The 14,798-nt window shown below is 39.5% G+C and overlaps 2 protein-coding genes across 2 annotated transcripts; one reads left to right on the top strand and one right to left on the bottom strand.

Annotated features, from left to right (window-relative positions):
- The first annotated feature begins 610 nt into the window (after positions 1-610).
- On the top strand, positions 611-7,189 carry LOC121304173 (flotillin-1-like). The gene is made up of 9 exons (XM_041235140.1): positions 611-754; positions 1,576-1,671; positions 2,497-2,649; positions 3,359-3,540; positions 3,866-3,911; positions 4,892-5,029; positions 5,203-5,367; positions 6,237-6,255; positions 6,631-7,189. The coding sequence occupies exons 1-8, from the start codon at positions 611-613 to the stop codon at positions 6,252-6,254; spliced, it is 942 nt and encodes a 313-aa protein (XP_041091074.1). The 3' UTR covers position 6,255; positions 6,631-7,189.
- A 2,227-nt stretch (positions 7,190-9,416) lies between these two features.
- On the bottom strand, positions 9,417-11,842 carry LOC121304371 (radiation-inducible immediate-early gene IEX-1-like). The gene is made up of 2 exons (XM_041235474.1): positions 11,379-11,842; positions 9,417-11,096 (listed from the first exon to the last, which is right to left on the bottom strand). Exons 1-2 carry the CDS (start codon positions 11,541-11,543, stop codon positions 10,776-10,778), a joined length of 486 nt encoding a protein of 161 aa, XP_041091408.1. The 5' UTR covers positions 11,544-11,842; the 3' UTR covers positions 9,417-10,775.
- Positions 11,843-14,798: the final 2,956 nt, after the last annotated feature.

Raw genomic sequence — 14,798 nt, 5'->3', positions numbered from 1 at the left:
TACAATGCAAGATTCATATTTAAATACAGTATAGTTTACAGTAAGAATAGTTTATAGTTAAGAAATTTGGGTTCCCTAACTTAAATTAATTTTGTTGATATACAGCTATGGCCAAAAGTTTTGCAGCATCACCATGAATTTTAGGATTGAGACATTAATTTAAAAACTGTATGAACAGAATTTAGATCTTTTATTTAACGTCATTTAATCAACGAAACTACAACATTTTATTACAAAAGGATAACCGAAGCCATGATAGTAGCAGAGTAGTACTTCATGTTGGATTTAGAAATGTCACGTTTTTCAATGTGTCCGTTTTTCGTTAAGTGTATGAAAAACTACAGAGCGGTGTGTAATTCTATAAGTTAAACATAACATTATTCAGCAGGTTTCGTTCGACTTTATGAGGCAAAATGTGTTAATTCTGTAGTGTGATGCAAAACGTTTGACCACAGCTGTATATTAACAAATGATAGGAAGGGGCTGTATACAGACATGCAGGGACCTCAGAATATGGAGACTTCTGCACTCGCACACATGCAGCAGGAAATCTGTGGCCAGGATATGATATGTACATGATGTATTGCTGCATTGTGACGTGCTTGTAGTGATGAGCCCTGTGCGCGCTCTGCAGGAGATATACAAGGACAGGAAGAAGTTCTCTGAGCAGGTCTTCAAGGTGGCCTCTTCAGACCTGCTCAACATGGGCATCAGTGTGGTCAGCTACACCCTGAAGGACGTGCACGATGACCAGGTAGGTCTTACCGCTGTCTGCTGGAAAAGATCCGACCTGATATTTAACCCCGATAGAAGAACAGGAGCGTGGACTTGGAAACGGAGGAAAAGCTTTTTGACAGTCATCAATGTATTGCTCAGAAAAGTCTTCCATGGATTTGAAGATTTAATTATGGATGCCAAGATAGAATATTTAGTGAGCATTTACGCTTCTGTCTCAATACTTGTTGGTTGGAGGGCATCCCCAGCTTGTTCTGGTTTCTTGAATGCTCTGGGGAACAAACCCTGTTCAGAGAGGTGCAGCGTACATTGATCTGAACTCTACAGGATAGGTTTACAGTGTTCATCACAGGGACCTTAGAAGTCTCTGTAGCGCTGAACGATTTTAATCGTGCACCAGTGCACTGATTGCTCTTTGTAAATTAATTAAAAGGTTAGATTTATTTTCCCAAGTAGAGGTCTAGCTTTATGATTCCCAGCTTGCACATAGTCCAGCATGTGTACTTGCATCTTGAGAGCAGCTTATCCAAACTTGTTTAGTACTGATTCTGGTACATTGTAATACAGCTATTAAAGTATTCCACTACCCCTGCTAGTTTGTGGTGCTTGGGGTGGGAAATGCAAACAGACAATACCAGCAATGCAGAATGAGTTAAGATATTTGCTATTCACCGTTGCGGAAGACCATTTACAAATGAAAATGAAATAGTTCCAAACAAATCGCCTGTGCCCTCTAATACACTGTACATGTACAGCAGCTTGCACCACACTACAAAGTGGCATGAAAGCAGTATTGTGGGCGCCAGCCCTAACCGCTGTGCTGTTCCCTTCCCTCCTCAGGATTACCTCCACTCTCTGGGTAAGGCTCGCACAGCCCAGGTACAGAAGGACGCCCGCATTGGAGAAGCCGTGGCAAAGAGAGACGCAGTGATCCGGGTGAGTGAGGCAGGCCTACGTGCTTTCTGTGTAGAGAGACAGACCTGTCAACTCTCTGATTTACCGGGAGTCGCCCTTATTTTGGGCCCTTCTCCCTAACGGCACCCGGTACAGATTTTCTGTTTTAAAGAGAACTTTTTTCAACAGTAATTTTTTTTAGTTTTCACATTTTTAGTTGAAGGAATTTCATTTAACCCTTTAGCAATCCATTTATTCAGAGCAAAACAGGTTTAAAAGGCACTGCGTAGCAAAAGGACACTCAGCACTGCATCTCCAGCCAAGCCCCACCCCTTGTTCGCTGTATTTTTCACATACCTCTTTATAGACGTGCATACTGATAAATCCTCTCCTGATCTCTCGTTTTATCACCAAACTCCTCAATAATGCGACCCAGTTATTTTATGACTGTAACATCTCAAAAAGCCCTTCAAATATCTGATATTCTTTGAGCGCAGGATGCGGAAGCAGCTATCTCCTTTGTTTGTGTCCGTGTTATCTCTGTGGTGCAGGGGGGGCTACCTGTATTGCTCAGGTACGCCCCCTTTATTTTTTCCCCTTCGGTGTCTCTCTGCTCCTATCGGTCTGACTCGGCCATTAAAAGGTTTTCTTTGCTTTCTCCGGAGAAAAACTGGAGTCTTTTTGATGATGTCAGACAGGGTCCGACATAGGACCGCAAAGGGTTAACAAGCATATTCACTCAAGTTTTATGAGTTTGGTGTGTGATTGGGTGGGTGGGGTTGGGGGATATTTAAAGGACTCCCTCTATATGTGTAATTGTGAAGCTGTTTCAATGAAGCGGCATGCACAATGGTTTCTCTCCCTCAGGAAGCTCACGCTATGCAGGAGAAGGTCTCCGCTCAGTACGTGAATGAGATCGAGATGGCAAAGGCGCAGAGAGACTTTGAGCTGAAGAAGGCAGCCTATGATGTGGAGGTCAACACCAAGAAGGCGGAGTCAGACCTAGCGTATCAGCTGCAGGCAAGAGAATAAACCCCTCCCCCTTGTGATTGGGAGAACACCTCCCTTCAGTCTCACCTTTGACTCTTTTCCAGTAATGTGATCATCAGTGCCATCACTGGTCTCATCATTAATGTCTGTTGAGTTCAGGGATGGAAGTCCCATTGCATAGTGGTATGATCCATTCATGGTTTTGCTGTGAGTTTAATAAGACACACCTGAGCTTGTTAGCTAGACAAGCTCATAGTAAAACCCGGAATGGATGAGTCTCATTTCTTTCCTGGAGCGACAGGTGAACTACTTATGACGTAAGAAATTTTCAACACAAGAAGAAACACATGCTAGCGCACACTACATTCCACATTGACTGACAGACTTAGGATCAATTTACAGTTGTAATTATACAATTCAGTACAGTAATTGTGCTTGAGCCTTGTGTAATTGTGATTTGTAATTATACAATATAATGGACCAAATACAGTATGCATTTATCTGTCGTACAATCATTATCCTTCTATTTTCAACCATTTTTTCGTGACATAGCATGTTTCTGTATTTGTTCCTGTGATTTTCTTTTTTCTGGTTTTCATTCCAACTGAGCTCTCAATTACTTAACTAAACTGATGATTTGGTTAATTTAGACCTGGGGGGTGGGGTGGAGGAGGGGGGGGGTGAGGACCGGGTTGGAGAAGGCCTGTGTTGACGCCAGTCTCTCGGTCTCCCCTCGCAGGTAGCGAAGACGAAGCAGCGCATCGAGGAGGAGAAGATGCAGGTGCAGGTGGTGGAGCGAGCCCAGCAGATCATGCTTCAGGAGCAGGAGATCACCCGCAAGGAGAGGGAGCTGGACGCCAAGGTGAAGAAGCCAGCCGACGCAGAGCGCTACCGCCTGGAGAGGCTGGCTGAGGCAGAGAGGTGACTGTTGCTTGGATCTGGTACCGGGGCTTGGCAGTCAACAGTTGACAGCTCAGTGAAAGAACGCACTTAACAAGCGTGCTCAGTTCCGCTCCCCCTGAGCAGCTCGGAGCACCGCAGGGCAGATTTCATCACTGATCAGAGGCAAAAATTCTTGCTCTGAACCGCTCGCTTAACGCACCCATTGTCTACTTGTAGTGCTTGCAGATATTTGCGACCTGGGTTCAAATAACCCGGTTCTGGCAGGTTACTTACTGCAAAACAGCCTGTATCTCTGGACATCTATTTGAGAAAGATTTGAGATTTTGGTTTGTGTTCCCCCCAGGCTCCAGCTCATCATGCAGGCTGAAGCAGAGGCTGAGAGCATCCGGGTGAGTCCGCAAGTGCATGCAATATGTTTTAAAAAAAAATCAAGGGGTTTAGTTATTGTCTTCAGAATCTGGGACACAGCTGTGTACTCATTTTCTGTAAGGTTTCTTTAGGAGTTGTCCAGTACAAATCACTGGGCTTGCTGCCATATTGTTTTCAGGAACACACAGTACCGGCTTTACAGTTCGTACTTTTTTAAAATGTATTTTTTATTCAGGTCAAGAACATTTATGCCAAACCATTTTTTTGAAACTCATGATATCATTACGTCTGTTTGTTTTGCTAGAATCCAGTTTGATGGAAACCAGTTTTTGTACGATAAGATCTGCATATATCTTTGTGCGAGCTTTTGCAAGTTTGCTACGTGTTGTTGACATAGCTTAAGACTGTTAGATTTGTTTTTAACTTCTTGCCATACCAGCGATACAGACTGCGCACTGCTGTCTTGTAGTTTGTGCACATCTTCATTTTCAAGTTGAGTCATTTTCAAGTCATGCTCCATGGCTGTTGTGCAGTTTCATTCCCACTGGTGGTACAAATCAGAAAAAAAAAATATTCTGTTAGATTTACCATCCTTCTTCCATTGCCTCAGGGAGGCTTTTGCTTCTGTTCACCTAAAAGAAAAAAAAAAAATATATATATATATATATATATATATATATATATATATATATATATATATATATATATATATATATATATATATATAATTCAAGTTCTCTTTAGCACTGTCAAGTTGTTCTCATTTTGTAACAATAACATATAATGTTCTCCTTTTTAAAAAAAAAAAAACTAAAAAACTAGCAAATTAAAGATTTGATACGTCCTTTTAAGTTTAGCGGACAACGTTTCAGCTCATGCTACGCGGGCTGCCTGCTCGATTACAGTTTTCCTCGGCTGTTCGAAGGGTTGGCTGGGATACGATCCTGACTGCTCTCGTATGGTGACTGTAACCCCCCGGGTGTGTGTCTCTGTCTCGCAGATCAAGGGAGAAGCTGAGGCCTTTGCAGTGGAAGTTAAAGCCAGGGCAGAGGCAGAGCAGATGTCGAAAAAGGCCGAAGCTTTCAAGCAGTACAAGGAAGCTGCCATGGTGGACATGCTGCTGGAAAAGCTGCCGCTGGTGAGGAGGCACACAGGAGACGGGGGTTGGCTATTAAAGCAAGCAGAGACAAATTACCCTATCCTGTCCTAACCCAGTCCTATTGTTTTCAGCTCTTTTAAAAAGATTTTTTCTCCGATCCAATAATGCGATTTAGGAATTTTGCAGTGATATTCCTCTTGTGTGTTTGACAGATTGCAGAAGAGATCAGCAGGCCTCTGTCTGAGTCTAGGAAGGTGACGATGGTGTCGAGTGGCAATGGAGATGTTGGAGCGGCCAAACTGACCGGGGAAGTGCTGGACATCATGAAGCGCCTGCCTGAGGCCATGGAGAAACTGACGGGTGTCAGCATCAGTCAGGTACCCACACACTGGCGCACTGGCACACAGGCTGGTCTCACTTCAGACTGCTTGGGCTGACAGAGGCTGTGCCGGTATTCAGTTTCCCAACTGTGTAGCATTTTGTAGGGGTGTCTCTGTCAATGCATAAAGACCTGGTCACACAAGAATATTTTGACTACTTCTGTTGGATAAGTGTTATCTTATGGAACCGATAGTCGCACCAACAGTTTTTTTTTTTTTTTGTGGCACCAATAAAATTTAAACCAGTCACCAGTTTCTGTATATAACGTTGCATAACTTTTGGTCATAGCTGCACTTGCATTAGGAGAGGAGAAAAAGAAGTACCTTATTTTCACGATCTGATAATTCAGACGTGACAGTACCTGAACTATCCTCCTGTGGTAGTGTGCCCCTCCCATGTGTGGATTTTGTGTTATGTGTTGCGTGTGGTGTGTTAATGTTGGTGTATAGGTGCACGGGATATAAATGGGTCTGTGTAGCACGATTTAAAATATATAGTTTTATTTAGGCACGGGGATTGCATAATCACTTCATGTGCAGATTAAGTATGTGAGCACAGGACTATAGAAATTAGTTCACGTGCTGGGATTCAAGTGAGTAATTGATTGGCCATTGAATCCTGGTACCACAGTGTATATATACATGCACGTTTTACTCGCTCGAGGTTGTGTGTTCAGGGCGAAGGAATGGGAGAGAGTGATAATGGAAAAAATAATAACAACAACAACAACAAATGAATACATGCATAAATAATGAAGTACACACACCCCTCACTAATTATCGAAACCACGTGTTCCTGCATTGCTTTTGATTGCCGTGGAAGCCCAGAAAGTGTTTTTAATAACGTGCTGCTTTTCTCCTTCAAGCTCTCACTGGAATCTTGAGGTAGGGAGCTTTTGTTTTTAGTCCCAGCTGTGCAGAACCTACAGCGAATATCAGTTCTGAGTGTGTGTGTGTGTGTGCGTGCAGTCCTTCTGCTTGCAGATCTTATATCCGCATGAAATAAATATGACGCAGATATAAATGTTACACTTGCTTGTCACACAAACGTATCTGTCAGTGGCTACTATGAGTCTGAAAGTCAGCATTTGGAAATGTTATCTTAGCCCTGGACTCATAAACGAAAGTATTGTAGTCCATTTGATATGTCCTTGTCAGTCTAACAACACAGGTATTTTTACAGTATACCAGGAATGAATGAATAGAAATGAATAACGCTAATACAAAAACTTACTTTTTTTAAATTTTTGTTTTGAACAGCTTGCTGGGAAACCCGGACGACTGGGTTGAAAACCTCACAGGCTCTCGGATTTTCTGCTCCCAGTGGAAACGTCTGCCTGTTTGCCTATCCCTGTATGCCTGTCTGCCTATCCCTGTGTTTCTGTCTGCATGTGCCCAGTGTCTGGTGGGAAGTGCCTGAAGTGCATCTTATAAAACACAGAGAACAATTGTTGAACCGCAAGATATTTCAACCCCATTTTCTCCAGTCAGTAATGCATTTTTTTTTTTTTGGAAAACAACCACCTGTTGCTTTTTACAAAACTTGAACCAAGCAACTGTGTGACAAAGACGCAGTTGCTTGTTTCACTTGCCTTCCTTTTCATAGTTATTTTGAGCTGACGTTGGATCTTCACTGAAACACGAGGACAATCTGTTAATTGAACTTCACAGCTTAATGCGATACATTTTGTCTTTTTTTTTTTTTTTCTGTACCGCTGGAACACTGCCTTTCCGAGGTGTGGCCCTAATTAAACAGTAGAATGTTAATTAGATTCCAATACCAACATATTATTATTATTATTATTATTATTATTATTATTATTATGCATCAACAGCTGCTGTAGACGTCACTTACAATAGTGAATGTTATTTTGCATCTCATCCAAAGATTAGGTTTTCTTTACTAAAAAGAATTTATTTTTATTTTGGATAAATATAACCATGTGGTATAAACCATGTGTGTATATATATATATATATATATATATATATATATATATATATATATATATATATATATATATAATATACATACAGAAAAACTTTTCAGTAAAGAAAGGTGAGTCACTCTGAAATAGAATAAAACATTAATTACGTTTTATCTAGAGAGTACCTTCAAACCTGATTTCTATAATCACCAGAGAGAGAGAGCTAGAAATTAGAGATACTTACACTTTGAAAAACGCCTCTGCCTTAGCAATTTGTATATGAGAAGGAGACTTGTGTAGATGGTAGTTGCACTCCAGTTACTGAATCATGTAATGCTTGAGTGCTTTCAAATTGATTTTATTAATATTAGAATTGCTGTATGTTTGTTAGTTGCTTGCCAAACAATGAAATGCAACCGTGTTTGGCCTGTAGGAAAAAAGTAATCCATTGTGCACTGTGGCTAGAGAATATGAAATGTACCAAATATATTCTGTTTGCTAATCAGACTTTGCTCTCCTGTTTTTTTTGGTTTGTTTGTTCTGTACAGAATGCAGCCTTTCCCTTTCTTTCTCTCTCTTCATGGCTTGCATTTATTTCTAGAATTTAATGATATGGTTATCCAGATCGCGATATTGTGCAGGTCGTTATATAAGTGATGGTCTGAAATAAGATAAAATGATCAATAATGATGGACTGTTTTATTGCATAATGTTTTTTTGGGGAATATTTCCAGTAATGGTTCCTGGTATAGATCACATGCATTCGTCACTGGAAACACTTGCTGGAGTAGAAGTAGCTGTGCAGGATTGTAATACACAGATAATTGTATCATGTAAGGCGTGATACCTATCTGTGCTATTGAGGATTTAGTGGCTGTGTACTGTGTACAGTACTGTATATGCAGATCTCACTAACAAATGAAGTTTCTCATCTTGTGTTCTCATGCTTTGAAGCCATCATAAACATTCAGCATGAATATGTAATAGTGTATGTTAAAATCGATAGAAATGCTTAGCAAGGCTGGCTGAATCCTGGGAGAGGTTTCTAGATCCCTACAGCAGTGTGCAAACGTATTGGAACACCTCAACATTTGTCATATATAGCCATTTATTTACCTATCTGTACATAAACCTCTGGGTGTGAGAATTTTTCGGTCAGTAACCAGAGCAAAGCTGAATGAACTTTAAAACAAGAGTCGAACAGTGTGGAAAGCAGGTTAAGAATGCTGAGAAAAAAGACGTCATCCGCTGTCTGGTTAGAATCCAAAGACATTCAGCTGTTATTGGATCACCTCTCTGAGAAGTGGATCAAGCCTATAGCCAGAGATGATGTCAATAGTCCAAGGCTGTGGTCATTGTGAGCTAATGTCTATAGTTCAAGGCTATAGTCCAAAGCTGCAGTCCCATTTAGACCGTGTCTATATAATCATTCTGATTTCCATGGGTCTCGTGTTTAAGTGTGTGTCACTGCTGTTACGCACATAATCAAATGCATGTGCCTCTTAATTTCAGCGTGTAACGTGCTCCCTTTAAAAACACACATTTCAGTCTTTTTAACTGTGTTTGGAAAATTTGATTTTGAAATGTTGCTCTTTTCGGGGTTTTTTGGAGAGGCGTAGTTTATTTGTAAGGATGTAAAACCCCTGGACCTCCTGCGCTCCTAGAAACCTCAGCTGGAATATATAAAATTGTACCAACACAGGAGGCAATGAATGTCAAGCATGGATTTCAGAAAATGGAAGGCACAGCACATAGATTCAATGAGAATATTGTACTTGCACAAAATAGCCCACAGGTGGCAGCGAAGCCAGTACTTGTTTGTAAATATGAAATGTGTTTGTCTTTGAAAAAATCACAACACAAGCTGTATTTATGTAATCTGACGCATTCCAAATCGATATTTCTTCAGGGGTTTTAATCTTGATGTGTTCTATTGATCAATTAATCATCCGATCAAGGTGATCGATTAATCACACTCTCTTTGCCGGTGATATGAAATTATATTGAAAGACAATTACAAGTAATACAAAGCATTAACTTGATTATTTACTGCAAATGTTTCATAATGTCAGCTAATGTTTAATAGACAAATATGTACTTGAATGTAATTGGAAGTTTGCCAGAGTGAGTCATTTAAAATATTAACTTGGTTTTGAATTGCTGTTTGTGGAGTTTGGGAACTTTTATGTAAGTGATGTGCCTACTTTTAAAAATCCTTAAATTGAGCTCAAATATGGGCCATCTGTGCCTTTGTATATCAGGCATCTTTAGAATGAATTGCCTTTTCGCACCACCTTTTTGAAATCAGATTATTTATTTAAAATCTAACCAGGGTTGCAAATCCTTTACATACCACCAGCGACCAGAATCCTGTGTAAATTGCAATCGTCTTTTTTTTTTTTTTCTTCCCCCTCAAGCTTTTATTATTGGATCGCTGTGTTTATGAAAAAGGTGGGGGTGGGGTTTGGTCCTGTTTGAATGCTTTATCTTGATGTACATCTCACAGATTCTGTCCTGGTTAAACTAGTAAATATATAGACACCCTAGTGTATCATTATTATACCACTAATCTAACTTGGAACATCACTGATTTGAGAGGAGCACAACTCAGCCTCTTATGATTGTGGGAGAGACTTTAAAAAGTCACAAGGCGCTGTAGAGAAGCTAAACACAGCTTGTGTCTCTGCTCTGTGTCCGAGGCCAGAGGACTTGGTCTCTCAAGTTTATACTAGTTTAAAAATTAGAAAGATGTTTGAATTTACCCAGGACGTTCACAGCACACAATATATTCAAATACCTTGTTTTTATTTAGTTGTTCATAGAACATACAGCAGGCTATGTTTCCAGACCTTGAAAACATTAAAAGGAACAGAGGATTCAGCCCAGAAATAAGCCGATGACCAGACAGTGTCTCTAACAGAAACAGCAGCTTACACAGTAAGTATAATTACATTGTACACCCCAAACAAGCTTAAAACACACACATTAAATATAATTGTTATAAATAAATAACAGGTCACTGCTCCTCCCCCAAAACACTGCTAAAATAATGTTCAAGCATCAATCAATTAACAGGTATGTATCGTTGCCACTTGATACAAAATAAATTGTTTTACATACAATTGATTGCTATTAAAATGAAACAAATCAGGAGATGCCATACTTCAGTGACAGACAAATAAATAAATAAAAATAAATAAAAAATACATTAACTTTTTTTTAAATAAATAGGATTTAAAATAAATAACCACGTGCCTTTAAAAATGCGTTTGCTTAAAATTGAAGTAGTTAAACTCTGCGTCTTTCATAACTTCTCTTTGGTGTCACAGAAGCACACTTCTAGCAGACATCAGAACAGGCTATAAATCTCGGATTCCAATTAAATACTCGGGAGTCCTTAATTTGCCCGGGCCAAGCATGCGTGGCACACTGATGACCGGGTAGAGTTCATCTCGCTCCCCTAATTACTGAAAAGGGTCTACTGCTTGCCTTTCATCTCACTAATGTACTGTGAGACACCCACAAGCAGCAGAATCCGGCTTCTTCTCTCGGTCTGAGCAGCAAAATCTCTTAGCACGTCCTCTTCAGCCGGAGTTTCCAGTAGCGTCTCCCCGATTAGTAGGTCTTGTTCGCAGGCCAGTTTAGATGGAGTGCTCGCCTCCTCAGCTTGGCTGCTCTCACCGACTGCACACACTGACTCCTCGGCGCAGTATATCTGAAAGCAGACGACTGCCAGCAACACGAAAAGCAATTTCTGAACGGTGCTGCGTCCCTCGGCAACCGGGAGTCGTTTTTTTGTCTGAAACAAACACAAAAATAATGAAACAATTATATAAATGTACAAAGAAAAATGCTATCACTTATTTAACTTTGCGCAAAAGCGCTAGAAAAGCAACTACATTGATGCTGTTATACAAATAAAGCCTCATTAACAAATTTACAAAAGTTACAAGACTATTAGTTTTATAATAAATAAATAAATACATAAATAAATGTATTCATTTTTTAAGTTTTTTTATTTTTATTTTTTTTTATTAACGAACAACTAGCGCAAAAGGAAGGTATGCCTTTTTAAACTCACCATTGCTGGGTACAGGACTTTCTTCGCCTTTCCGTTTCTCCCTAATCGAGAGACATGCTGCCGAGTTTGGGGCTCGGGTATGGGATCGAAGGTGAACACTTCGGGTACCCCTGGCCCGGGGTAACACAGACCCGAGGCAGCAGAAGCCGCTGTTGAGTTGGTCATACCTGTCTTGCGATTACACCTGTAACGCACTGTAAATGAAATTCTGACTCGTTTTATTTAGTACACGGGATCACCTATTCCTTTCAGCAGTGATATGCTTGTTCTGGAGCACTGGCTGGTGTTTTCTGGTATTTAAAGCTTTTCAGTGACTCCGCCCCTAAAACTTTTTGGAAATTTTCACAAATAAAAAGTGGGCGGCTAAGTACAGACCTTCTCTGAAATCTCTTCCGGCCTGCCGCCCACCAGATTCCGGTTTGACACATAAACTATTGTGTTATATATAAGAACATAAGAACATAAGAACATAAGAAAGTTTACAAACGAGAGGAGGCCATTCGGCCCATCTTGCTCGTTTGGTTGTTAGTAGCTTATTGATCCCAAAATCTCATCAAGCAGCTTCTTGAAGGATCCCAGGGTGTCAGCTTCAACAATTGTAATAATACAATATAATTGTATATATATATAGCATTGCTTGCTTTCCCACCTTAAAAACAATAGCAACCAACAATATTATTAATATAATATACAAAATAAGACAATAATAATAATAATAATAATAATAATAATATAATAATAATAATAATAATAATAATAATAATGTTTTCCAATATAGCCAACTGTTTTTTGGCTCATGTTTTGTTACATTAATTTCTTAGACAAAGAGAAGGCGATGAGATACCTTTTGTTGGACTAAATAAACATCAGTCCCACGCTTTGAATACCTCAAGATGTATTTTCTTCAAATGAAAGTAGAGGAAAAAAACACATTCACACACACACACACACACACACATCTCTCTCTCTCTCTCTCTCTCTCTCTCTCTCTCTCTCTCTCTCTATATAAGAGCTCTCGACTCTCGCTCCCCCCTTCAATCTATAGTATATATATATATATAGAATATATATATCTATATATATATATATTGACCATAACTGGTGCTTATCGTATCCATTATTATATATATATATATATATATATATATATATATATATATATATATATATATATCCAGGAATATATATATATATATATATAATGCTTATAATCACCAGTTTAGGGGATACGAAGCACCAGTTATGGCGCATTCCCCTAGTGTGGCGGCAAATGTTCTGGTCTTGGTCTTGAATATTTTTAGCATGACTGCCAGGAAAAAACAAACACGCGATGAGATCCGTGCAAAGCGGCTACAATAAGTTAGCTTCTCGTCATAGGCCCACACTTCCCCTTTCTACAGACACAGTGCAGATAATACTGATCGCTGATGTGGAAAGAAGATTGCTCAAGTTGCTGGGTGGTCTTATCGGTTTTAACAAACAGAACCACAGCCACGGCTTTGCTTGTCTTTTTAACCTGACCCCCTTTGTATACTGGAATGTCTTCATTCAGTAATTCCAGAATTTCGACAGTAGTTAAAAGATGCTTTGTCAAGCATGAGGTTGCTGATGACATCATCAGATGTATCAAAGTAGGAAAGTTTGATTTCTTCCCTCAAGAAATAAATTCTACAGTATTAATGTGGCTAACAGAATACTTAAAGCAATATTCTGTATAATAACAATATCTTTATGCAACACTTTTCATAGTGGACCACTGTCACAACACACTTTACAGGAGCAGGCTGTGAACTGTACATTATATGCAAAGTCACTTACAATAGGACATTGATTTAACATCTCATCCACAAGATGGAGCACAAGGAGGTGAAGTGACTTGCTTAGGGTCACAGTCAGTGGCAGAAATGGGATTTCAACCAGGGACCTTCTGATTACAAGTCATGGACTTTAAGCACTGGACCACATTGGTGCTACTTTCACAAACCAGTTGTAGGTATCTGTCTACTAAATCCAATTCACTTCCGCACAGAATCCTTTGATCACATAGCCTCGCTGAGTGTTGACAGTGCTGTGTGAGACTGGCCCTGGGTTCTGGCTAAGTCGTTACCTCTATCACGGTTCCTTACAGAGTGTAGCACCCAGTTGGTAAAAACCTTGAACCCTGACAGTCGTTTGTTCTAATCGTTGTTTATTGTGTTATGCTTGCAGAGGAAGAGCGTTATATTAGTAACACTGGTGGGGTAGGGTGCTGCAAGTGCCCAGCTTGTGTCTCGTCCCCGAGTCTGTACGGAAGTAGCTGTGATGAGGCAATATTATAATTAGATATTTTGACAAGCATGTTCCATGCACTCAGTCATGTAGCGTTACTAATCTCACCCATGTCAAAGGGAAATTATATTATTCAATAGCATCTATAAGGCACTCAGTCATCAGGAAATAGTTCCTTAAAATGTCATTTAAATTCTTTAGCAAAGAAACGGGATCAATTGTATCACTTTTAGTTCCTGATCTCATCAGACTTGGTTGATACTTAAAAAGGGGAATAACCTTGGAAATCTAGGAGTGTGGTACTTATTTTCAAACTATAATATAAAGATTGCAAAATTAACAATTCAAAAGGGATTGTCTGCTTTTATTAAGAATGTTTATTCTATTTATAATAATTTCTGACCAGTTTGATATTCTACTGTGTACAATTCTCTGCTGTTGTATCTGATTGATATACGTCATGCTTATTTACAGCGTGGGGGGGGGGGGGGAAATAGCTTCTAAAAAGATTTCACAATGTTTCGCCTATGAATTTTAGTTTATACAACATACTTCCCCATCTCCCCATGAAACAGTGGATTGGCTACCACAAAGATGAGACAGAATGCATGCATATATATATATATATATATATATATATATATATATATATATATTATATATATATATATATATATTTTCAAGACTTTTTGTAGAAAACAGGTTAGCTAATGCTTAAAAGATAATATTTTTTTTTTAGTCTATTTTCATTGACATAAGCTACTGCTACCTGTGAAACTGGCCCTCAATAATTCATGGTATTGTACAGCATTTAAGATAGTGGGATATCTATCCCAAAATTAAAGTATCCCAAAAGTAAAGGAGGAACAGTGACCATTTTGGTTATTGGAGTTCCCCCTTATCAGTTTGGTACAGGCTCAGATTTCCCTGGGTCCTGGTTTGGGATGGCATGACTTCCCCCAGATTGCATCATTTAGTATCACCGGAGCTGTCTACCTATACACAATTCATCAGAAGAAAAAGGTTTTGTTTAAAAGTAATTAACCCTATTTCAAATTGAAAACGTGAGGGCTCCAAAACTAGACCAACGCAACTTAAATGGCAGCTGAACCATTTTTAAACAGAAAGAGAGACTCGGTAGGGTGGAGGGTA

The sequence above is a fragment of the Polyodon spathula genome, chromosome 37 (assembly GCF_017654505.1).
Source record: "Polyodon spathula isolate WHYD16114869_AA chromosome 37, ASM1765450v1, whole genome shotgun sequence".
Classification (NCBI taxonomy): domain Eukaryota; kingdom Metazoa; phylum Chordata; class Actinopteri; order Acipenseriformes; family Polyodontidae; genus Polyodon; species Polyodon spathula.
Note: the sequence above shows the minus strand (reverse complement) of the source record. Positions and strands in the feature narration are given on the sequence as shown.

Coding starts and splice junctions, on each gene's coding strand:
- LOC121304173 (XM_041235140.1), top strand. CDS start 611: ATGAGCCCTGTGCGCGCTCTGCAGGAGATATACAAGGACAGGAAGAAG. Junction 2,650..3,358: donor ACCTAGCGTATCAGCTGCAG/GCAAGAGAATAA, acceptor CTCCCCTCGCAG/GTAGCGAAGACGAAGCAGCG. Junction 3,912..4,891: donor CAGAGGCTGAGAGCATCCGG/GTGAGTCCGCAA, acceptor TCTGTCTCGCAG/ATCAAGGGAGAAGCTGAGGC.
- LOC121304371 (XM_041235474.1), bottom strand. CDS start 11,543: ATGACCAACTCAACAGCGGCTTCTGCTGCCTCGGGTCTGTGTTACCCC. Junction 11,097..11,378: donor AAGTCCTGTACCCAGCAATG/GTGAGTTTAAAA, acceptor TGTTTGTTTCAG/ACAAAAAAACGACTCCCGGT.